General features: G+C 40.6%; 1 protein-coding gene across 1 annotated transcript in view; it reads left to right on the forward strand.

Moving 5' to 3' along the window:
- The first annotated feature begins 196 nt into the window (after positions 1-196).
- The window catches only part of LOC139445107 (GRIP1-associated protein 1-like), a 92129-nt gene continuing 67274 nt past the window's right edge, over positions 197-25051 (forward strand). Inside the window, exons 1-20 of the mRNA XM_071226199.1 lie at positions 197-254; positions 1830-1896; positions 2437-2498; positions 2653-2679; positions 2978-3085; positions 5870-6023; positions 6283-6382; positions 7126-7190; positions 13421-13474; positions 13618-13688; positions 14908-14955; positions 15418-15449; positions 15865-15912; positions 16364-16463; positions 17935-18012; positions 18480-18614; positions 19835-19930; positions 21127-21273; positions 23074-23187; positions 23744-23887. Of these exons, the coding sequence (XP_071082300.1) occupies positions 213-254; positions 1830-1896; positions 2437-2498; positions 2653-2679; positions 2978-3085; positions 5870-6023; positions 6283-6382; positions 7126-7190; positions 13421-13474; positions 13618-13688; positions 14908-14955; positions 15418-15449; positions 15865-15912; positions 16364-16463; positions 17935-18012; positions 18480-18614; positions 19835-19930; positions 21127-21273; positions 23074-23187; positions 23744-23887 (1692 nt within the window). The 5' untranslated portion in view covers positions 197-212. The remainder of the gene's footprint in view (positions 255-1829; positions 1897-2436; positions 2499-2652; positions 2680-2977; positions 3086-5869; positions 6024-6282; positions 6383-7125; positions 7191-13420; positions 13475-13617; positions 13689-14907; positions 14956-15417; positions 15450-15864; positions 15913-16363; positions 16464-17934; positions 18013-18479; positions 18615-19834; positions 19931-21126; positions 21274-23073; positions 23188-23743; positions 23888-25051) is intronic.

The raw sequence follows: 25051 nt of genomic DNA on the forward strand, positions 1-25051 counted from the left end.
ATATATTGATATTACAGCGATACACATATGTCTATTGTATATTTATAAGTAGAATTTTGCTTTTATATTTGTTTAAATATGTGTGAACGATTCCAACACTTGTTTTTTTATAAACGTTTTCATAATTCAGCGTTGGGTATAATTTAGTTGCAGTTCATATTTTATATAAACCAGTAGCCTCGGTTTCAGAAGAAAACATTGGCAGCAGCAAAATGGCGTCTGCCTTGTCAGAAGAGGAGTTTCACCGTATGCAGGTACCCTATTTACTTTCTTCTTCGAATGTGTGTGGTAACAGTAACAGACCAAACTGTCAAGAACATTTTACATTAGTTAGGGACACGTTTGCGTGATGCTGATGCTTTATCTCAACCTATTCCCTCTGTAAATGTCTGAAAATCTAGTTTATTTTGTGAATCGCAAGATGACTGTAGACTTGAATTATGCACTGTTGATATGCTTTCGTTACATACACAAGCGCATTGTAATGTCCTTATGTCGACCTTTATTATAATTGTCTTAGCTGGGCATTTTGCCTGTCCACTCCGTGTAACGGTACCTGAAGAAAGATACCCGTTCTGAGCATCTGAAGTTAGAGGAGGCGTGGCATGAGCTGTCAAACAGCACAAAAATGTGATTTTGCAAGAGACAAATTACATTAGTACATTTTATCAACTTTCGATGGGACATTCTTCTATTTCATTACCAAATTTCAATAAAACACTTAGGATATTTTAGATGACAGATCTGAGAAATGAACCCTGCAATGTGAACTACAGACACATGTATGCAACAAATAGGCCTAACTCCTGTCTTTCATATGTTCATTTATGCTAGGGCTGTAATGTTTCTCCCAGTGATTTCCCACTTGTCATATCCCAAGATCCATTTAAGAGACACATTGTATTTCCATTCAAAGTAGAGCTAGGTAACCTGTACATTTGTCCGAAATATATTTTTCAAATTTATGGAACAATGAATTTTCGCCATCATTCACTGAACTCTGAATAAGGATTTCAGATAGAAAACCTGTTGCATTTTAAAGGATACTGCCATCTTTGTTGCAGTTTTAAGGAGAATGCCATCTTAGATTCATGTTAAGAGTACATTCTTGATCTGTTGGCGCCATACCCATTGTTTGGGTTTACCAAAGTGGCGTATATTTATCACCTGCAATCCTGCATCATCTTGTGCTTTACTTCCCAGAGCTCCAGATAAGCTTTTGGTGTTGTGGGTATTTTACCCATGCATTTTAAAATCATTGGGTATCAGTAATTCTATCTGGGTATTCAAATTTCTGTTACCCACTAGTTTTTACACATGTGGGTATTTAAGTTAAATATTTAAAACCACTATATATCTAGTCCCTGCAAACTGGTGTCGTGTGGGTTCGAGAGCGTTATACCACGATACTTCCACAAGAAAGTGTGATGGCAAATGATCATGATGTAACTGTCATCTTGGACTTTGGCAAGGTTAACGGAATGCCCGTTTATAATTTCAAAATAAGTTGCTGATTTGCTAATCGAATACGCAGGGTTACTTCACAATATTTTGATGATACGCACAAGTTATCTTTTTGTAGCGTACCTGTAATGTTCGTTGCGTATTTGATACGCTTGGATTTTATTTTACTGCATATTTCTGCATTTCTGATGCGTATTTTACGCAGATACGCAGCTTATCTGGAGCTCTGACTTCCACATTCAACTGACATGTTGTAATATAAGCAAATACCTTTCAAATCAATGTTACAGTTCAACATCCCTCACTCCTTGTTTACCACTATTGAAATGATGCTTCCTGTAACATTCAACATCAATCTATTGCAGCTTCAGCTGATAGAGCTGAGGACCACAAACTATGAATTTGAGGGAAAAGTGAAGAAAATAGAGAGAGGTATCTACATCCTGTTCATTATCATTAAAGTGTTACCTGAAGAATTTAATGGATTGAAAGTGTTATTTTTTATTAATTCTTAGGTTGTTCAAAATCTTCTGTAAGTTAAGGATTAAGTGTTTTTATGAAAGGGATTTATCTAAGATTCCAGTCAAAGTGACAGTGGCAAGCAAATTTTGAAAACAAAAAGACATTATTTTGTTCGAAATTAGGAATGTATTTTTCGGATCTTATTTGCTACAGTTATGTGAAACTAAATATATAAGACTTTACAGAATTAATGACCCATTATCAATATTTGAGACATGTCACCTTTTCAAAGCCATGCCATTAATTATCATAATGTCATGATTTTTTATTTGGAAATATTTTATGACTTTTACTTTAAACCTGAGGCTCAATATTTACCTCTAAGATTGTCGAGATAGTTATTTGTTAAGTTGAATGATATTTCATAATCATTACTATTCAAGGAGGCACAGATGTGAACATGGTAAAACACTTGTGAAACTGTTACGAAATATATGTTTTGTGTTGCAGAGCTCTTAAATTCAGTGGAGAGAAATGAAGCACTGGAAAAAGACTTGATTAAAGCCAACAAGGTAATGTTTAAATGAAATATGTATTCATTTTTATATGGTGAGATTTTCCATAGCTGATACTTCTCATATGTTATATTTCAGAAATAGTGTATAAATAGGTGTGTATCCATCCTGTAAGTATAAGTTAATCTTATATCTTATTTTTCTTTGACAGGCGATCAGCAAAAGCAAGAAAGCTAAGGTAATACCCCATCTCAATATTTCTTGTTAAAAAAGAGCAGATGTTTTTGTCCCCATAAAGATCTGTGTTAGAATTTGTCTTCAGCAACCCACGTATCACCATCACCTCTTGAAATTGCTGGGCCTGTTAATAAATACAACTGAATCTTTGCCAGTGGTGCTGCCTTGAATATCCTGTAAGGAGCAGTTGTAATAATTTTTTGTATTGAAAATGTTGTCCCATTTTAGAAATTATGTGCTGATAACCATGACGATGTAGGAAAAGGATGAGTGTAGAATGAGTACTGTTGATGTTGTAGGAGGTTGAGCTGCTTCTCCAGGAGAGTGATGGACTGCAGAGGAAGCTCCAGAGTCAGGAAGAGGAGTTCCGGCTTCAGAACCAGACTCTCATGCAGGAGCTCTCCACGGTAAGTAAAAGCAAACAGCTTTAGAACCAGACACATGCCTGAGTTCTCTACTGTGTGTAGAAGCACCTGGTGTCAAGCAGTTTCAGTTGTGGTATGAGTGGCCAATGTTCATTAATGCTATTTCCAAGGATACGAGGTTGGCACGGGTGGCCCAGTGGTCTAAGACGCCGCGATTCGCTGTGCAGAGTTGCGTCCCTTGGATAGCAAGAAACCTATGATTGTGGGTTTGAATGATTATGTTTCTAGGTTTGTCAGCACCATACCCGTGCTCATGGGTTTCACCGAAGTGGTAAACTTCTAAGACCTGCATCACTTCGGTCTTTCCTCCCACATTAAGCTGACACGCCGTGATATGACTGGAATACTGTTAAAACTAAAAAGCAGCGTTAAACCCAACTCACTCACTCACTCACTCCAAGGATACAAGGATACATGAGAGACTTATCTCTGATTCTATATCTGCTTGAGTAAAATATTGAACTTAAATTCTCTGTTCCACTTCCTTTATGCTCTGCCATAATCCGCCAATGTTTTCCACAAGTATGTTTTTTCATACAGTAACATTAAAATGTATCTTTATCCTCTATGTTTGAATGTTCATAAGGTGTACAGTGGGTTAAGTGTTGTGTTCTTATAGCGACCCGTGAAGATAAGTGTAGAATAGGTCTTCAGCATCCCATGCTTGCCGTAAAAGGCGATTAACGGGACTGGGTGGTCAGGCTCGCTGACTTGGTTGATGCATATCGTCGTATCCCAATTGCATAGATCGATGCTCATGTCAATCACTGGATTGTCTGGTCCAGACTCGATTAGTTATAGCCCTGCTGTCATATAGCTGGAATATTGCTGAGTGCGGTGTTAAACAAACAAACAAACAAATCTTACATAGCAGCAATGACATGTGTCACAGGGCAAAAGTGGAAGAATACTAACACTCGTTTTGGGGTGATTCCATATTCTAATCCAAAGGTTAACCCAGATTATCATTACGCAAAACTAAATTGTGAATCAGTAAATGACCAGACAAAATCAATGAATAATCAGTAAATAATATTCAAATACACAACTTTAGGTTTACAGTCCAAACAGGCAGTACAATGGGTCCAATATGTGACAGAAGCAAAAAGAAGCAGTCCCTATGATATTTGTCAGTAGACACAGAATGTCCAGAATTTCATTCTTGTGGAATGTCTTCAGATGAGCCTGTCTCCACTCTTCTGGGATCTTGCTCGAAGCAGACTTTAATTCAGTGTTTTCAAATAGATATCCAATCCAATCGCACTTGGCAAGTGGATAAAACACAGTTAGAAAAGGCCTTGAATCGTCATCTTGACGGTCTTATATAGGGATAGTTAGACTTCTAGAAACTTCTCGAACAATCAAGCCGGTCATGTTTGTAAACAACAAGGGCTAAATTCTAATCTCTCAAAAGTTGAAGAATATTGACACAGTAAATAAAATTTAGATACCGATGTTTTTTGTCATTGTTGTCAACTCTTGGTATGAAGGAATTGATCTGAATAATATTTCAGAACATCACGTTTTTAAAACAAAGTCTGTGTATAATAAAATCAGACTTTACTTACTGCAAACTAAGTAAGAGGATACACATATTTTAACAAATTTTATTGTTCTCTGCATTGACTACCATGATTTCCAGCATTTATTTCCCTAATCTCTTTTTTGCTTCAGATCTACCATGGTTATTTTATTGTCTGACACAATGCTGATAACCTTGTGATTCATGTAAAGAGCAAGATATAAACTTAAAGAAACATTTTCTTTTGAGCTGTATTTCTAATAATATATATACAGTCAAGTCCCGTCAACCCGACATGGTTGATTGCTTATGATTATGTTGGATTAACAAGTATGAACACGTAATAAAAAAATGAAAAATGAAATATTCATGTTATGTTAGTGGAATGTGTTGTCTAATCATGCAACCTCTAAAGCTTAACACAAAACTACGGCTACGGACTGTATGACTGTAATACTTTATAAAGCATAGTCTGGAATGGAAGTCGCCAGTTTAAAACTAGTGCCGCAAAGTTCTAGAAACCTGCTTTCTCAGTGGTTCATGTCAACTTCCTGTTAGTTCGTCGGTCAAAGTTCGTGAAAGGTCATCTTGACGTGACCTGTAATGGGATGTCCTCAGCGGTAACGAGAACATGTATTTGATTTTAATGAGATTACTGAAATAGCTCTTTGATCAGTCTATCTGACTCAGGGATCAGCATAGTCTTGGGTCATCTGCATGCGAGTACACAGCCCTTTGTTTTGATGCGAGACGAGTCGGCTAGTAGCTGCATATTACAACGGCGGAACTGATAAATTTGCTTAACAATAAACAATTAATGTTTTAAATAAACAAAACAGGATTAATCACACGCTTGGATTACCTCATTCCATTGCAAATTAGGTGTGTAGGAGTCGAGTGCAAGTCTGTCAGATTAACAGGTCTAAATAGCATTGATTTAATCGGTTCCCATCATTAGTGTCAGATAAAGCCGATTGTCGGATTAACGAGTGTTGGATTAACAAGACTTGACTGTACTATGTACACAAGTTCTTTAGTTCCTGTGCAAGAAACTGGTAATACATTTCCAGTCTGCCAAAAACGTTTTAAGTCTACAAGCCCGAACTTGCATTGTTCCATTATTTATAGTAGATTTTAGTCTTTAACATATGGACTAGTATAAGCTGGTCTTTCCAGACTGAGACTGTTAACTAGGCTCAGGCTTCGGAGTAGTGGCTAAAGTCAGTGACTACATTTGTTTGCAGTTGGTAGCCAGAAATGAAGAACTGGAGAAAGAAGCAGTTGAAAAGACACAATCAGGGGGAGATAACTCTACCCAGCAGGAAAGCAATCCAGCTCTTGAAGATGAAGTGAGAAGGTTACAGGCCCAGAATGCAGTGCTGCAGAAGAATCTGACGGGTGGGCATATATTGTCACAGTATTGAATTGAAGTTTCATCATTGGAAAAATATCAATATTACTTTGCAGAAATTTCTGACAACCAAATAATGTTGCATAGTGTTTTCAGTTTTGACAACCCAGTTTACCATCGTCAACCTCTAATATACAGATATCTAAGAACAGATTTATGTCAAGGAAGTATATTTACTCATGTTTTTTCTTTTTATTGCATAATGTGAGACAAATATTTCATCTGTATCTTTCCATATTTGACCAGCCTCCCAGGAAAAATATGAGCAGCTCTTGAGTCAAGGGATGTCAGATTCCAGCCATGTGACTGGCGTGCGAGAAGCCCCAACTGGCGATGAAGCCAACAGGTAACCAACCATCCATGTTCTGCCAAGTCATTTAAAAAACTAAAGAGTGTTACATTCTTGTGTTAGTGGTTATTTTGGTGGTCAGACTCGCTGACTTGGTTGATGCATGTCGTCGATCCCAATTACATAGATCGTGCTCATGGTATTAATCACTGGATTGTCTGGTCCAGACTCGAGTAATTACAGACCACCGTCATATAGCTGGAATATTGCTGAGTGCGGCGTTAAACAACAAACAAACAAACAAATAATGTATTTTTATTTGATTTGGAATTATCAGATGACTTTTTGGGGAAAATCCTTATTTGCAGTTTAAAATTGGAAATAACATCAAGATAAATAGTTCATGATTAACCATACATTTCAATCTGGAATAAAAATTAAATCATTTATCATTTGAATCTATTCTTATGATCCTTGTAATGCAGACCATAGAACTAACAAATTATAAAATTGTGACACTGGTGCAACTGAAATATATGCCGTTATAGTGTTCACTCACTCATTCAGCTTGTGAAATTTTTCTATGCTGAGATTGTCAGTAAAGTTCTCTTGTCACCTTGAACAGATACTGTGCTGATATATCTATGGCCCAGGTTATTGTCCCTGATCTGTCAGCACCACGCCCGTGGGATTCACCTAGTGGTAAACTTGGAAAACATCCAGCACTTCCATTCTTCCGACATTAGACTGTCAGCAGTGATATGACTGAAACAACCCATGTTAAACTTGTTGTATTCCAGGGAGGACATCCAGGTGGATGGACAGGATGCTACAGATAGCAGTGCTAACACTTCTGTACAAGATGGTGAGTAGATCGTAACTATAACGTCAGGCCAAGTAACTCGTAGTTAGAATAGACCTTCAGCAAACCATGTTTTTTTTGAAAGTCAACTAACAGGATCAGGTGGTGGACCTGCTGATTTGTTTGGTGCGTGTCATCATATATGAAGTTGGGTAGATTGATGCTCATGATGTCAATCACAGGATTGTCTGGTCCAGACTTGATTCTATACAGATTACCATCATATAGCTGGCATTTGGATTAGTGAGACATTAACAACAAACAAAAATGTTTCGCTCGGTCAGATACCATGGAAAGTCCACTCGTTTCATAAAGATGGTATCTAATTAGAATAAATATAGTATTCTCTGTATGCTGTATGGTTAAAACTGATGTGATGTGATCTAATGTTTAGTTTTAGATTGTTGAATGTAATGTTAAAATACAAATGTTAAGACCTGAATATAAGAAAATAACTTTGTTCAATGGCTATTATCCATGTTTCCTTATTTCAGAAAAACAATCCATCTCAAAATATTGGACCAAGGTCATTAAAATCAGATCTTAATTCGTGCAACCCCTGAACAATAATCTGAGTACATCCCATTTCGGGTCAGGTCATAATGCAATACAATACGTATCATGAGATACAGACTGATGACACCACTGCTATCACAATACACCAACAAATAGTAGGAAATGATGAAGTCACTGAAATTTAACTCTAAAACCTCTGGATTCATTCATTTACTTATTTTCTCAGCAAAAAAAAATGTTAACGAAAAAAACAAGAACAAAACAGTTCTAATGAAGGGATGGTTATTAAATGTAATGGATGAAAAGCAGGCATGTCCTCGTGTTCCATATTCTTACAAGTTGCACTATGCCACTTCTGCCTTTACGAGAGGTAACTCTTTCAGTTTCTGTTCTATTTATTAGTGGTGGGATGATGCATCGGTGGATCGTGGTTTTTTACTTCTCGATACAAGTATCGATCACAGTCTCACACTTTTGCCCTTAAATGTTTGCTTTAATAACTGTTCCACTAAACACTAATCAGTAGTGCATATCTCTTGACCTATCAAAGAAGATATTTTCGTTTGTTGTGCCATACTTCACACTGCCAACTGTAAATTATCAGTGTGCCAGGTATTTGGTCTTCTTCTCTATGAAAAACATGGCTTATGCACCACAGATAAGAGCACATGCAAGTATCGTGATACATATTTGATCGTGAGTCATCGTGATACATATCGGATCACACAGTTGGTGTATCATTCCAGCCCTTCTATTTATAGTATATCATGATCTCACAAACTGACGATTCAAGTATCTCTGTACCTTAGTATCAATGATATCATAGGTATCGGTGAATTGTTACAGGTTACACACAACCAAATGTTTTCCCCATAGACTTCTATAGTAACGTTATATTGTTTTTAAAATAATTAAGCAGTCAACAGCTATTACCTATACATGTGTGCACAGATAGTGACTAGCTTAGCCAGCTCCTTTTCTGAGTACAGGAAGCTAAACACACCACCCCCAGTTCCGCACCAAATGTCACCTGCTTAAAAATATCTTTTGTCACATCCAGCATAAGTCATCATGTTGAAAAAGACAGTACTAACTATAGAAAAAAAATGGTCATTCTCTTTCTGATTAAATCCTCCTTGGGGCACTTATTGCATTTTCCTTGAAAATCTACATGACATAGTTGTAACCATTTTCCTTAATAAAAAATGTTATCACACAAAAAACTTCGTTTTTGTATGATATACGACCACCCTTACGGGGCCTCACCCCCAATGGCGCCTCACGCCAGGGGGAGCAACTCTCACCCAAATCACTTTCCTTATGTCATCTGTAAGAGACAGACGTGTTGATTTTTCACACAAGACAAAAATAAGAGAAATCTATCGTTCGAAAGAACCATGGCTGACCAAACTGTATGTATGGTACATTTCTTTCATTGCAAAGGCGTAATACCTCGCATTGTGAAGTTATAGAGTTGTAATTATACGCCACGTGCACGGTACCTTTGAATTCAAATGGCCGTAATGGCGTCCATATTGTAGTTCCACGGGCTGATACATGTAACACCAAGGCCATTAAGAAACGGCTTGGGGTTTTGTTATATCACACAGCATTGGTCTACAATTTTTTTCTTTACAAAACCCAAGGTGGTGTGTTAATTCATAAACTACACTTACCTTTTTTACGGGTTTTACACCTTAGCGCGTAACACGCCACTTTGGTGTATTAATAATACTACGACATTGGCTATTAGTATGGCGTTACAAATCGCATTCTACATTACGCCTTTGCTTCTAGTTTCACAATTTATGCACGTATCTTTCCGATCTTTATATCGCACTGATACACGTTAATACCCTTCCCGCCCTCCTCAGAAATTACGGTCTTGTTTACAAGACCTTCAAACTGTGTACGGGTTGTTCTAAGACTGGCACGAACGCTGCCTAATATGTCTGGCGGAGGACATTGCCTTTATCCCCCGGGGCCCCCAAAAAGAGACAAGTTGACTTGTTCCACTTTAAAGAGGTCTATTAAAGGCGGGGGTAGATATCAGATCTACTAAGACATCCCCCCCTCCCCCTCTAAAAAGGGTAAAACAGCTGCCGAGATTGTCTCCCCCGCTCCCTCTCCGGGGGCCGGGGGAGAAGGCTCGAGGTTCCCTGTAGTAAGCACTGCACCCTCTCCTGCACTGTCTTTGGCAGACTTTTCTGCGTTACTTAAGTCGCCGATGGCGTCGATGATGGAGGTGAAGTCTCGGCTCTGGCAGGAGCTACGGGCTGAGCCTTACCCGTTGTTGGCGGCGGACGCGGCTTCGAGATCTGTGTTATGCCCGTGGTCGGCCGAGGCAGACCACTTGGTCTCGGGGACGATCCGAGACCGGGCTTCGGCTCCGGCTCGAGGTCGCTCCCCAGCGGAGGGGTGGCGGGCGCAGGCCCGTGCACTACCGACGCACAATTTTCCCTAGCAGAGCCAGACGCCTCTTCCGAGGCCGAGGCTTCCACTAGTGGATACCTAGCCCGGAGCCAGGTTGGCTCCCTTTGTCTTGGGGACGATCCGAGACCGAGCTCTGGCTCTGGCTCGAGGTCGCTCCCCAGTGGAGGGGTGGTGGGCGCCGGCCGCCGGCCCGTGCACTATCAACGCACAATTTTCCCTAGCGGAGCCAGACGCCTCTTCCGAGGTCAAGGCTTCCACTAGTGGATACCTAGCCCAGTGCCAGGTGGGTTCCCTTGAACCTCCGGCACCTCGGCACCGGGACTCGGCCTCGGGTCGGGTGCAGAGGCACGTGCGGGACAGGATTGTCCAGGTACTGCCTCAGGTGGCTGCGCCCATGCCAGAGTCGGAGACACCCAACTTGACTAAGGTCAAGCAGGGCCGGCGGTTGCCCCCCCTTTCCCGCGTGCGGTGCGGAGTTGAAGGCTGCTTACATATGCTTCGAGGAGCAATATCATAATGCATGCCAACAGCTCCATGTGTCCGAACACTCCGCGTATCTGTCGACTGTACAGAGGGAGTTAGCGGGAGAGGGGTCGGCCGACTCTTCGGAGTTGGCCGTGCAACTAACGGAAGTTCAGTTATCTTGCACGGGACGCTATTCGTAGCTGTGCCTCGCAGATGATGTGCGCTGTTATGGGCATGCGCAGGCGGTGGATGTTGGTATCTAAATACTCGACTTGCACACGCCAAGACCTACTTGCTTTGCCGTATAAGAGGGTGCCACCCTCTTCCCTGGGGCTCAGCAGGTGGTCAGAGAGGCCGCTCAATTGTATACTTCCACCTAAGACTCATAAGGCCTTGTTGGAGGTATCAAGCGTTTAAACCGCGTAAGCCGGCCTCTCCAATTGTCCCCTCCAAGAAATCGAACTGCCGACAGCCGGAGCTTCTACTCGACTTGTTTCCTAGTCACCAAACAGTGATCTCACCTGTCGAGACAGGAGAATGGCTAACGTCAATAGACTTAAATACGCCTATCTCCACATACCAATAAACCCCGAGTTCAAGAAATACCTGAGGTTTTCTTTCGACGAGAGGTGTTATCAGTTCAGGGTTCTACCATTCGGGATCTCCACGGCCCCGAGGGTGTTCACCAAGCTGTCGTCTCTCTCTCTTCAGCTGTTGAGCTGGGAGACGGCGTTCCTTGTGGTGGTAACGTCCGGCAGACGGGTTGGCGACATTCGTGTTATGTCAGCCGATCCCGAAATAACTGTCTTCCATGCGGTCGATAAATATCACCGGGACAGAGTCAGTTTTCGACTACCGGACTCTTACCGTCAAAGGGTCGCACACGCTTCCACGTGAACGGCTCCTATTGAGCTACCTGCTCTTTCACAGCCTTCCTGGTCGGGGACCACTGCAAGACATGCTCATGTCTTGGATGTCCGCACGACTCTCAAGGCCTATATCAGCAGAAATATTGGTGTCCGTAAGGATAACCAACTATTTTGCTGTTACGGCCGTAGGAAGGTTGGCTCACCTGCGAGTAAACAATCTATCTCGAGGTGGATAGTTTCAACCATTTGTACAGCGTATACGCTTACAGGCAGGGACCCCCCTACCAGGTTGAAGGCTCATTAGGTTAGAGCAGTGGCTGCGTCAAAAGCGTGCTCCGCGGCTATTTGGAGCCAGCCGAGCACGATTCATCAAACCTTACCAACTCGACAAACACTCAAGCGAGCGTACTCGGTTTGGTCAGTCAGTTCTCCGAACGGGGCAAAGTTCTAATCTCTAGCCGATTGACCATTCGAGATTTTAGACAGTCCTCCGGTTATACTGCTCAGTAATGGTCCGGATTTTATCTTCTGCGGTCGATAAATATCAGCTCTTACTACTCGATAATACTCGTATTTTGCGCACGCGCTCCTTCGATCCTCGGGGACCCTCTGGCCTAGCTCAGCGCTGGTTATGGTCTCTCGTGATCTACGCCCCTATATCACTTGTTCAAAAAAAGTGTGGGGGGGGTGTGGGAGGTGTTTCGAGTTCTCAACTTATGACAAGCCGCAAAAACAGGCTTTATCATAATATATGGTCGACCACGCCTTGTCTCTAGCCCCCGCCTTTCGACGGTGGTGCCTCACGATAAGGTTGGTTCCATTTATTGAACTCAATATTTTATTCTGTTGAATAATCAAATACGATGTATTTATTTATGCCTGTTGCTGACGGATGCCACTTCCTAGATTATCTTTGGGAGTCTGTCTTGATGCAATAAGTGCCCCAAGGAGGATTTAATCAGAAAGAGAATTTTACAAACCTGTAGAGGTTATGAATTCTCTGATGAAATCCTCCTTGGGGCACGGCCACCCACCTCCCCACATTCCGTCAGCATTTGACATATGGAAAGTGATTTGGGTGAGAGTTGCTCCCCCTGGCGTGAGGCGCCGTTGGGGGTGAGGCCCCGCAAGGGTGGTCGTATATCATACAAAAACGAAGTTTTTTGTGTGGTAACATTTTTTATTAAGGAAAATGGTTACAACTATGTCATGTAGATTTTCTTGAGCAAGGAAAATGCAATAAGTGCCCCAAGGAGGATTTCATTAGAGAATTCATAACCTCTACAGGTTTGTAAAAGTTTTAATAACTGGATGGATGTACATTGAAAAGACATAAAAATCCTACACAATATCATCCATTCACAGTAGGGCTGTGACGAGTCCAAATTTACTACCTAGGTACCCATCCCCTTATTACCCAACCCTACCCGGGTACCCACTGTAGGTCTCAAGAGATAGGTACAAAATGTCCAATTGGGAAACATTTGACCGTACTTCTGTCAAAATATATTTAGATACACGTATAAACCGATTTGGTCATGCATACACTGAAGTTATATCATTATGCAAACATTTAAAGTCAGAAGGAATGTGTGTATAGTCAGAAAGAAAAGTGAACATTTGTCACTTATAGTGTAACCATAGAGTTCTAGATAATTTTTGCCATTAAACAATATAATCATATGACTAACCACTGGTCCGGCTGGTCCTGTGGGTTCTACTCAGTACCCACCCGACCTGAGTACCCAAGTTACCCGTCCCAGCCCTAATTCACAGCCTGCAGATATCTCTTGATCTGCACTGAAGGCTCCCTACGAAAACCGCACTGTCACAACTGGTTCTGACTTAGTGTAGTAGAACCTACAGCCCTGCTGCTGATGCTGTAAAAACAAGGTTACAAGAAGTTTTCTGATGTTTTGTAGAAGCTAATGAAGAGATGTCTGTTTCCAGGTCCTGAGACTGGTGAAAACAGAAGAGTGGAGGACCTAGCAGAAGAGTTAAACAGTAAGGAGAATTTTGTTATGTAATGAGGGTTCACTTGTGGCACTGTTTTGTTTTTTAGGTTTATGATAACTACCCTTTTTATCTTGTCTCACAGTATGTATTTGAATTATGTATACGTCTCTATCTCCTGCTTTTCATTTCAGAACTCAAGCTCAATCTTGAAACAGAATCAGAGGAAAAGAAAATCCTGAGGGATCAACTTACATCTTGTGAGGTAGGTTCAGTGATATATCTACACCTGCTCAAAGGTCGATATCCAGCCCAAAGCCTGCAGCAAATGTCAGTAAAAGTTCCCATATAAAGAAATTCAGAAGTTTTAATTTGATGTTTATACATGTATATATATACTGTATACTTAAAACTAAGTTTACAATATTGAATGTAATGTTAACATACAACGTTAAATGACCTCTGAATTTAAGAAAATAAGAACTTATATAAAATCCAAATTTTGAACAAAATTATGATTTGCTTGACAAAGGCACTTAGTTTGGAATTCAAGATAAATCCTTGAGGTTTGTGGTTCTATTGTTAATATGGATACCCCACCATTGTTCTTGTCTACTACAAAGGTTACCGGCATGAGAGATTTTGTTTTTTCATTGATGTACTCCATATTGACCTGGGGAATTCTTTTGGCACATGTCATGGTCAAGGTAACTAGGTAGAAAAATCTCATTCAACGTTTGTCGTTACAGTTTCGAAATAAGTAAAAATTCATTTGTCATTAAACTTATGTAAAGTACCATACACCTTGGAGAGATTGTGGTCAAAGGTCTATGTCACTATCAGGTTTTCTGAAAACATGCTTATATCATTGTAAGTTTCTGAGGCATAGTTACCCCCACAAACATTATACATGTATTTGCATCTTTACAAATCCTGCCACTTGAAATGTTGGTGCCATGTCTGTTGTGTTAGGTTTGTTTACATTATGTGAGCACCAATGAGCACATACTATTACGCTGTCATGTTCGCCGGCATCAGAGGTGACATCATCACCATGTACCTTGTGTCAGTTACAAATAAATCTGTGTTCAAACCAGACGTCTTTTGCTAGCTGTTCAAGTACACAAGCATGATATACAGTCCTACAAATACACAGCAATGTCTATCAAGGCCGTCTTAGAGGCTACCATGGTTACTGTGATACTTGGTTGTATCATTCATTGCCAGTTGGTGCACTGCAACTCTGAGAATTGGTTATCGCTTGATCTTGAGAAGTTATCTTAAGGTCAAGGTGTGGATCTAATGTTTTGGACTGGAAGTATATGATGGTATTTTCAGATTTTAAAGTTTTGAAGAAATGGCAGTGAAAGAGATGATCCATTTTTTCAAGTTATTTTGATAATACATGTAATAGCTATGCTTACTCATTTGATAAGCCATTTACGTTTTACCCATACATTGTGTATATGTTTATTATTCTTCAGAAAAAGTACAAGGATCAATTGAATAGTCTCCAGGATGAAGTTGAAAAAGTGAGTTTATGATTCTGTACATGACCATGCTGTTGTTTGTGGAGAGGACTAGCTTCTTAAATTTGCATGTTGCCTATGTAAATAGTAAGATCTGTTAAAGTGATACCATAAGTTTGGGCCAGGAAAGATAACCATTTGTGGTACCGACTTATCGTGTAGTGTTTTAGTGGTCAAGTAGGTGTGAGTAATGGTAGTTCAAGGAATTCAATATCAGCGATAGAAATTGACACTAGTCCTATATTCTTGCCAAACTGCACAATAGTTAAGGTATCATAAGGACAAGTAGAATTGTGCCATTTTTAAGGGTTTTGCTATCTGTTATCGTTATAAGGACGAGTGGATTTAAAATGTCAGTTTATATCACTGAATATTGATTGAGAAGTTTCGGAATATTCAGCTTTTAGTAAGTTCTGATGTATAGTCTACTCATGAAAATATATGTATGTTGTTTGTTTATTTCAGCTAACTGAAAAATTAAAGAAAAAACAAGAAAGGTAGGAATATGCTTGCTCTATTTCATGCCATCTTGTACTGTATTAATATGTCTCAGTGACATATATTGTGATTAACTAGTTTCTACAGTGTATATTTAAATGTTTTGAGCACTGGCAACAATTTTTCTGTGCAGAGTTACTTCCCTAAGTCATGCCAGGATCCAATCTTAATCCCAGATTCCACATATTACAAACATTGGTTTGTTAGAAGCCATACTCATGCTCGATTCTTTAACATGATGAACATGTTCAAACGGTCATTTTGGGCTTTCCTCCAAGGTCCTTGGGAAGTTTTCTTAATTGTTGTCTATGTTGAGCATGTTGAGTTGAAAAGGAACAAGAAGCTTTGGGAATGAGTTCCGGAGTTCTGGAGGTCTCGTGCTGTGCTTCTCACATGTGTATCCTCTTCTTTCAGCTTTGTTAATTTACAGTCTGAGAAGGAAGAACTATTCAAAGAAAGCAAGTAAGTGATTTGGTATTAGATTTGACTTCTTTTTTTAAAACTTTTTTTGGTCACCGAGAAATCACTTTCTTCAAAGTCCCTGATATATGTAGCATCTATTAGGGGCACAGGTAGCCCTGTTGTCTGTGATGCTGGTATTGTCCTTACCGTATCCTTGCTTATTGGTTCCACTTCAGCAGCCCATTCTTGTTGTAAGAGGCGCCTAACGGGATCGGGTGGTCAGGCTCGCTAACTTGGTTGATGCATGTCATCATATCCCAATTGCATAGATCGATGCTCATGATATCCATCATCAGGTTGTCTGGTCTAGACTCCATTATTTACAGAATGCTGTCATATAGCTGGAATATTGCTGAGTGCGGCGTTAAACAACAAACAAACAAACAAAACAAAACTTACTGTCGTGTATTAGTGGCAGTGTTGTACATTCTGTGTGTTACCATGATTACAGTAAGAAGATAGAGGAGCTCCAGTCAGCAAGGGACAGAGACCAGAAGTATTATCAAGACCAGATCAACAAACTGCAGCAGGAAATAGAGAAACTCAAAAAAGTATGTCAAGAGTTTTCATAATGAAATGGACCCGTGAAGATTCCGGGGTAGAATAGGTCTTCAGCAACCCATACTTGCCGTAAAAGGCGACTATGCTTGTCGTAAAAGGCGACTAACGGGATCCGGTGGTCAGGCTCGCTGACTTGGTTGATACATGTCATCGATCCAAATTGCGTGGATCGATGCTTATGATGTCAATCACTGAATTGTCTGCTCCAGACTCGAATATTTTACAGACTGCTGTCATAAGGCTGAAATATTGCTGAGTACGGCGTTAAACAACAAACAAACAACATAATGAAATGATTAAGTAAAGGCATTGATTTTCATGCTCTTGTAAGTTGTAGAAATAGCATGTCCAGTTATACAACCACAGGATGACCCAGTGTAGGTGAACTCAGTAGCAGTCCTTCTGGTTGAAGTAAACTTTGCATGGCTATTTGTATTAGTCTGTAGGATTGTAGGTTCAGGTCAGCCTTTGTTATGTTTCTACACAACTGAGCATTAGGAAAAAATACAGTGCTGTTGTCATCCTTGATTACTTGGGTATGTCGCCATTCTATATATACCCTGAACCCATTCACTGCTACAGCTTTGTCTTGGAAGTGATGTTAGCATCTCCATTGCTCATTGCACAGAATTGCCCTCTTGTGAGCTTTAGAACCAATCAAAATGGGGCAGTGGGGTAGCCTAGTGGTTGCTTGCACACCGAAGATCCGAGTTCGATTCCCCACATGGGTACTATGTGAGAAGCCCATTTCTGGTGTCCCCCGCCGTGATATTGCTGGAATATTGCTAAAAGCGGCCTAAAACCATACTCACTCACTAATGAAAGTGCTTCTTCTAAATGTGAGCCTATTACAAAATTGTGGCTTATTACGAATGAGTCTTTCATTAAGTTATTAAAAAAAAAGAATGTTTTTACTGAACATTTTGCTAGAAAAGATGTTTTCATGAGTATTCAGACAGCAAGAGTGAGGTGATAAAGTTACAAGATGTTCCCAGTTGTGTTTAAGATGGAACGCAACACGGACAGTCAAGATTTGATTGGATAGTTACGTTTAGTGTAGTTTCTTCTGAACTAGACTCAGTTTGAAACTGCGACTGTATCCTAGGTATATATCACAACAGGAGATATGTGGTCTGTCGCACAGTCCCTTAACCATATTATTTTCCCTTCTGCCCTAAATGATGCAAGTCTAGATTTTCCACAGCAGGTTCCATCTCACTGAGGTTCCTTTTCAAGTTAAATGTAGTTGCTTGTTTCTATGAAAATAAAATAAGTTCAGAGACTAAACATTATTCTAGGAGATATAGGTGCCGTTGTATAAAGAGATCTTAGCGCTAAGGTGATCGTAACACCCATACCTTAACATAGACTTACGTAGCTCTGAGGTTGTTTTGTACAACAGCACCATGGTACACTGGATAATCCAGGATGATTGACCATAAGAATTTAATCTATGTACAGTTTGATGAGAGTAAGCAGTCCTCGTCAGATCACCAGATACAGGATCTACAAAGAACAGTAAAAACTCTCCAGTCACAGGTTTGTGCTTCATATGTTATGTATCTGTCATATTTCAAGGATGTATTTTATTACTTCATTGATTATGTCACTTTTATGCAGGTCCATAATTGCACTATTGATTTGCAACATTTTTTAAGAACAAGGATAATTTCACAGACGTTATACTTTGTTAAAAACTTGCAGTTTTAATTTGGTGAATGTTTATGATATATTGCTCGCCATGTAACTCAGTAGATGACACACTACTACAAGCTGAGAACAGCATTAAGACCTTTAATCTCACCTGGACTAAAGGCGAGATGAGCTTACGCCTTATCTTTCTGGCAGTTTAATTTCTGCGGCTCTGAAAGTGAAGCATGTGACACAGGAGCGGTATTGATATTGTAATTTTATTTTGTTACTCTATATCGAGACAAAATTTATGCAGACATGGGTTTCATGCCGGTGAAGGTGCTGACTGCATCATTGTTGTCTTCTGACATCAGGTTGATGCTGCTGGGATTGTGGGCACCCAGCAACTCCAGGAACAGAGCAGCAAGTACGAGCACCAGGTCACAGAGCTACAGAACAAGGTGGAACAGCTGTCACAGAACAGGGAAGACTTGCAGCTGCAGCTGAGGGTAGGGCTATGGTTGAAGAGCAACATCATCTACTAGATATGTGTGACTGTCAGACAATGCTGGTTGTCTGGCCATGTGTTTGACGTATTATGTATGTGAACATGGGGAATCTGGAATAGATTTGTTCCCCAAATTGGCGACCTATGCAGTTTGTAAGAGGGGACTAAATTGATCGGGGGTCTTTATTTCCCATGTGGGTCATGATAGGCAACAAAGTAGATTAGGTGGTTGGGTTTAGTGACTGGGTTCATTTCATGTCATCATATCCCTACTGCATGGATTGATGCTCACAATATCAATCACTGGATCGTGGTGTTAACGAGAGGCAGATCCAGAGGGGTCCAGTGGGTCCAGACCTCTCCACCCCCCCTTTTGAAAACCAGTTGTAGTATGTTGTAGGCAGTAAAATTTTCTGAGAGAGGATTTGATATTCAGGGCCCCTCCCTTTTAAAATGCTGGATCTGGCCTTGTTGACCGTTGCTTCAGCTGGAATTTGTTTATTGGCATCATTAGATGTTGGATTGAATATAAGGACAGTTGTTAGGTAAGCTGACTTGAAACATTATTAGACCACTGCTTCTGACCACATCTTTCTGAGGCAAGAGCGTTAACTGACTATAAAAGTCCAGTTTCCACCCTTGCCAAACTAGGCTGGTATTATGGAGTTACATTTTGGCTGGACTAAGAGTCTATGCATAGTCCAATCAAAATCGCGCACCGAAATCAAAATCCGGTTCGTAAACTGTCATGCAGATTTGGGTCGATAGAAGGATTTGCAAAGCCAACTCGTTGTCAGCAGATATTTTCCAAATCTTATCATGTTTTTAATCAAGGTGCTCACGTGATTTGATGCATTTCGCGATGTAAGACCACGTATTATCACAATATAGATCTTGATTATCGATCAGATCGTCGTGACTGGGCGCCACCATTTTCTGTGAAGCAAACGCAAGTGATACGAGAGGTGGAATCTGATTGGTCCATAGGAGAGGCTTAGAAGGGACATAACTGGTAATAGCCACTGGTGGCGCTACGATCGAGCCCAGTAATTCCAGCCAAATTCAGCAAGGGTGGAAACTGGACTTTTAAAATCAGTTCACTCTCTTGCCTCGGGAACATGTTCTGACCAGTTATATATTGGAAATGAATGATATCTTTAGTAGAGAGTGTGGTAAGATGTGTTCCAAGTGGAGGTTGAGATCCTACTTCCTCTTGTACAGGAGAGTCAGAAGGCGAGCCAGGAGACGCTGGACCAGCTCCAGGCTGCCCAGAAGGAGAGAGACACCGAGATCCAGGCCCTGCAGGAGGTCAGCAAGGTCAGTACAAGTCGGGGTGGCGGGGTAGCCTTGTGGTTAAAGCGTTCGCTCGTCACGGGTTCAATTCACCACATGGGTACAATGTGTGAAGCCCATTTCTGGTGTCCCCCGCTGTGATATTGCTGGAATATTGCTCAAAGCGGCGTAAAACCATATTCACTCACTCAAAACAGTGACAATATAAATAAATTGCAAGAGATTCTATGGCATTTGTTGGCTAACCAAGCAACTTTTTGCATTTGTTTCCATAAACTAACAACATATTAGGCCATGCCCACTACTGCTCTTAGATTGGCTGATAATAGAATGGGTGGATGATAATTACTGAACTGTATGATATCACTGATTTGGTACAGTTTTTTTGATGTGTTAAAGCTTAAATAAGCTTTCTGTGAAGTTCTTATTGTTGACATATTGTTGTGTACACCGTTTTTTACGTGTTTTCATCATGTGGTTACAATCTCAGTAAAGGTTGGCAACGTTAGAAATTGGCACTAGTCCTGTAGTCCTTGCCAAACTGCCCAATGGCTAAGGTGTCATAAGGACTAGTAGAAGTGTGCCATTTGTAAGGGTTTTACTATAATGTTATCATTATAAGGACTACTGGACTAAAACTGTTAGTTTCTACTGCTGGTTGGCAGGCAGGTGACTCTGATCAGCTGTATTTAGTGTTGTGTACAACATGCATTCATTACCAGCACAAACTGAAAGATAAAACATGCATAGGTAGTATTTAAAGGACCTTTTTCAAGATGCTCACTGCTAAATATCAGAAGTATTTGAACACAAGCACCTGTAATAATCGCAATATCTTGTGAATGTATTTCGTGTTCCATTGTAATGCAGTGATATAGTCCTATAGGAGACTATATGGTTTGAAATCAAGAAAGGATAGAGTTGACACTATTATATTCATGAAGAAATGTTAAAGGAACAAACAGCTGTCAGATTGAGGCATATTCTGATGCTGACCCCTTTGGCTGAGTAGGTCACTATTGTATGAGACACTTGTAAGGTGACTAAGTGTGGATTGGGTGGGCACAATGTGTGCTGGGACTGGACAGAACTTGTAATCCAGTTCTCAGTGGGACTTTGTTGATTCCCAGTGGCAAGCTTGAACTTTGAGGGTATCTGTGATGTATGGGAGATGTTACTGACAGCATCCACATCCACTCACTCACCCTTTACTTCCTCAGATTGCGGAGAAGAGGAAGTCCCTGTTGGATGAGCTGGCCATCAAGTACCAGAAGGATTGCGACGCCCACCACGCCTACATCAAGCAGGGGGAGGAGAAGCATGGGGATGAGGTGCAGGCACTGCAGAAACAGATAGAGGAGCTCGGGGTAACTACTTTCACATGTAACATGTAGCTCACCTTCACATTTAACCTGTAGCTCACCTTCACGTGTAACATGTAGCTCACCTTTACAAGTAACCTGTAGCTCACCTTCACATGAAACCTGGAGCTCACATTCAAATGTAACATGCAGAACACCTTCACATGTAATGTGTAACCTGTAGCTCACCTTTACATGTAATATGTAGCTCACCATCACATGTAACCTGTAGCTTATATTCACGTGTAACATGCAGCTCATCTTCCACATGTAATGTGTAGCATGTAACTCACAATAACATGTAGCTCACAATAACATGTAGCTCACAATAACATATAACCTGTAGCTCACATTCCCATATAATTTTTTAATTTGAAGTTTACACGATATACGGCTTTTCAATTGGACGAGAGGTCGGTCACATGACCGCGAAATTGACGTTCATAAGTGTATGAACGACACAATTTGACGTTCATACGTTTTTCACGAGACCGTGTTCTTGAATTGACGTAAACACTGACGGACTACTTCCACATTCCTGGGGAAACCCCTGGGAATTCCCTAGCACGAAAACATGCATAAGCGTTCTTTCTGATCATTTAGAACCTTTATTCTTGGTCTCAGCGTTTCAGTATACTTTGAGAAATGTCAGATAGCGTGACTGCATGACTGTTCACGAATATCCTCGCTACGGCCCATCCTAATGAACAAACGAAGAAATGCACATCTAAACTATCGTAGTATCGACTCGATCCGTGCCTAGGCTGACATTGACCGTCTACATCAATCTATGAATTTACCTTTGTGTCTGTTTGACGCATCTTTATTCACCTTTCAATGATCGGCCAGTTGATCAATGATGACTAACACATGTAACCGCCAAAGGTTCATCAACAACTTCGGAAATCTCTCCAGTCACGTTTATCGTGTCGGCCATTTTAACGTCTTGTACTTGATGTAAATGTATTATGACGCGCTGTCATTGTGACTGACTTACTGAGGTAGTTCTTTACAGACCTTTCTCATCTAATGAGGATATGAATTGAACACATGTGCTGTGTAAGATGTTTCTGAAGAGCAAGTTGTGCATCCATACGCCCATGTCACCTCTCTTTTGAGGAACTATTTTACTCCGCGATATAGCTGGTTGTTGTATGGCTGTCAGTGTAAACATGAAGTCACACGTACTAAATAAAATTGTGTTTAGATCTAGGCCTACATCTTTTGAGGTAAGAAATTGTGATAAAAAAATTATAAGAATTGACCTTCACTTTGTGTGAGTTCATTGGAGTATGAACCTTCATAGAGCGTGGGCCAAACATTGTATGAACGTCGTCGCAAGCTCCGACGTTCATACAGTTTGGCCCTCACTCTATGAAGGTTCATACTCCAATGAACTCACACAAAGTGAAGGTCAATTCTTAAATAATGTGTAACATGTTGCTAACCTTCACATGTAACCTGTAGCTCACCTTCACATGTAACCTGTAGCTTACCTTCACATGAAACCTGTAGCTCACATTCTCGTGTAACCTGTAGCTCACCTTCACATTTAGCATGTAGTTCACCTTCACGTGTAACCTGTAGCTCACCTTCACATGTAACCTGTAGCTCACCTTCACATGTAGCATGTAGCTCACCTTCACATGTAACCTGTAGCTCACCTTCACATGTCGCATGTAGTTCACAATAACAAGTAACCAGTAGCTCACATACACATGTAATGTGTAACATGTAGCTCACCTTCACATGTCTAAAGGAATAATTATTCACTGGTTGATTTGTGCCATTTTTCTTCTATTCCAGCTAAGATGTGATCAGTTAGAGAAATATGAATATCAGTGTGATGAACTCCAGACAAGAGTTAAGTCCCTTGAAGATGCAAAAGGCTGGTTGGAGAGACGGTTGAAGGAAACAGAGGTGAGATAGAACTTTGTGCTTGTTATGGGGGAGGTTGAAGTGCTGAAATCTGAAGGGATTCCGGGTTAGAACAGGTCCACAGCAAACTATGCTGGTTGTAAGAGGCAAGCTCAGATGGTCAGGCTCAGTAACTTGGCTGATTGTGTGTCTGTGTACCCTGAAGGTGTGGAACGTTGCCCATGATGTCAATCACTGGATTGTCTGGTCCAGACTCAAATATTTACAGGCCGCCCTCATATGGCTGGAATATTGCTGAGTGCGTTTAAACAACAAACAAACATTAAGCGTTGAATCTATAGACACAACGTCTTGTAAAAGGAGAGTTTAGTTTGTTGACAAACAAGTTCTAGAAAAATGCACATAATTTGCAAATACAGTTTGGAATAAATAATATGTATTGTGCTCAAAGGATTGCATTATACAATTTTTAATATATTATACAATTCCTAATATTTGATATTTACCGGTAAGATACGGAAACACACTCAGCTTATATCATCTATTGACTATTTTCTGTCTAGCAGTTAATGATATTGTTGTGCCATCTATGATCCAGGAGAACATGGACCAGGTCAAGCGGAGTCACGAGGAGGTGATCAGTGAAATGAAGTCCAGCCAGGAGGTGGAGATGCTCACTCTCAGGTCGTCGCACGATGAGGAGGTTGCTGCAATACACGAACAACAACAACTAGAAACTAGGGTAAGTCTGTATTGCCGTGATTGACAGCAAGGGGATTCTCGGATCAGAAATCACCTCAACTGATTTATTAAATCCATACACATAAGTTAATTTTTTGTCAATGATTGAGTGGTAGAGAACAACTAAATCAAACAAAAACCTTTCTGATAACATTAACTCTGCAATTATATTCCTGTTCTTCACTGCTGTTTACTGTAAGAAATCTTAACTATTCACGAGTAAATATGGACTGTCATGTAAATGTTTGATCTTAGTTGGGGCTCTTACAAAGACTATACTGACAAACTGGTCTTGAAGTCGGTTAGGAAGTTTTTTGGAGCAGGGCACTTAATACGGTGAATACGGTCGTATGATAATTTATTAAAGGAGTATCTGGACCATGTGATCTTAGCCCTAAGATGGTCGTATCTCCCATACTTTAATACTGCATTATGACAATCGTAGAGCAAAGATTGCTCTGTGGAATGGGCCCCTGGACTTGTTTCACAAAGTCTTCTTAGAGCTCTGACTGCCATTGATCTGTGTTATAGCATTGGAGTTGGGCTAGCTCTGACTGTCATTAGTCTACGTTATAGCATGGGAGTTAGGCTAGCTCTGACTGCCATTGATCTGTGTTATAGCATGGGATTTAGGCTAGCAAGACTGCCATTAGTCTGTGTTATAGCATGGGAGTTAGGCTAGCAAGACTGCCATTAGTCTGTGTTATAGCATGGGAGTTAGGCTAGCAAGACTGCCATTAGTCTGTGTTATAGCATGGGAGTTAGGCTAGCAAGACTGCTATTAGTCTGTGTTATAGCATGGGAGTTAGGCTAGCAAGACTGCCATTAGTCTGTGTTATAGCATGGGAGTTAGGCTAGCAAGACTGCCATTAGTCTGTGTTATAGCATGGGAGTTAGGCTAGCAAGACTGCCATTAGTCTGTGTTATAGCATGGGAGTTAGGCTAGCTATGACTGTTATTAGTCTGTGTTATAAGATGGGAGTTGGGCTAGCTATGACTGTCATTAGTCTATGTTGTAGCATGGGAGTTAGGCTGGTCTTAGAACGAGGTTCTGGTCATGGAGATGCGAGCTCTGATTGTGTAAATTGAACCCTGGGGCTTCTTTGTTGCTCATGTTGTCAACCACTGGTTTCTCTTGCCCAAATTAATCACAGGCTGCTGGGAT

This window comes from Haliotis cracherodii, unplaced genomic scaffold, assembly GCF_022045235.1.
Source record: "Haliotis cracherodii isolate W230 unplaced genomic scaffold, xgHalCrac1.p SCAF_6, whole genome shotgun sequence".
In the NCBI taxonomy this organism is placed as follows: Eukaryota; Metazoa; Mollusca; class Gastropoda; order Lepetellida; family Haliotidae; genus Haliotis; species Haliotis cracherodii.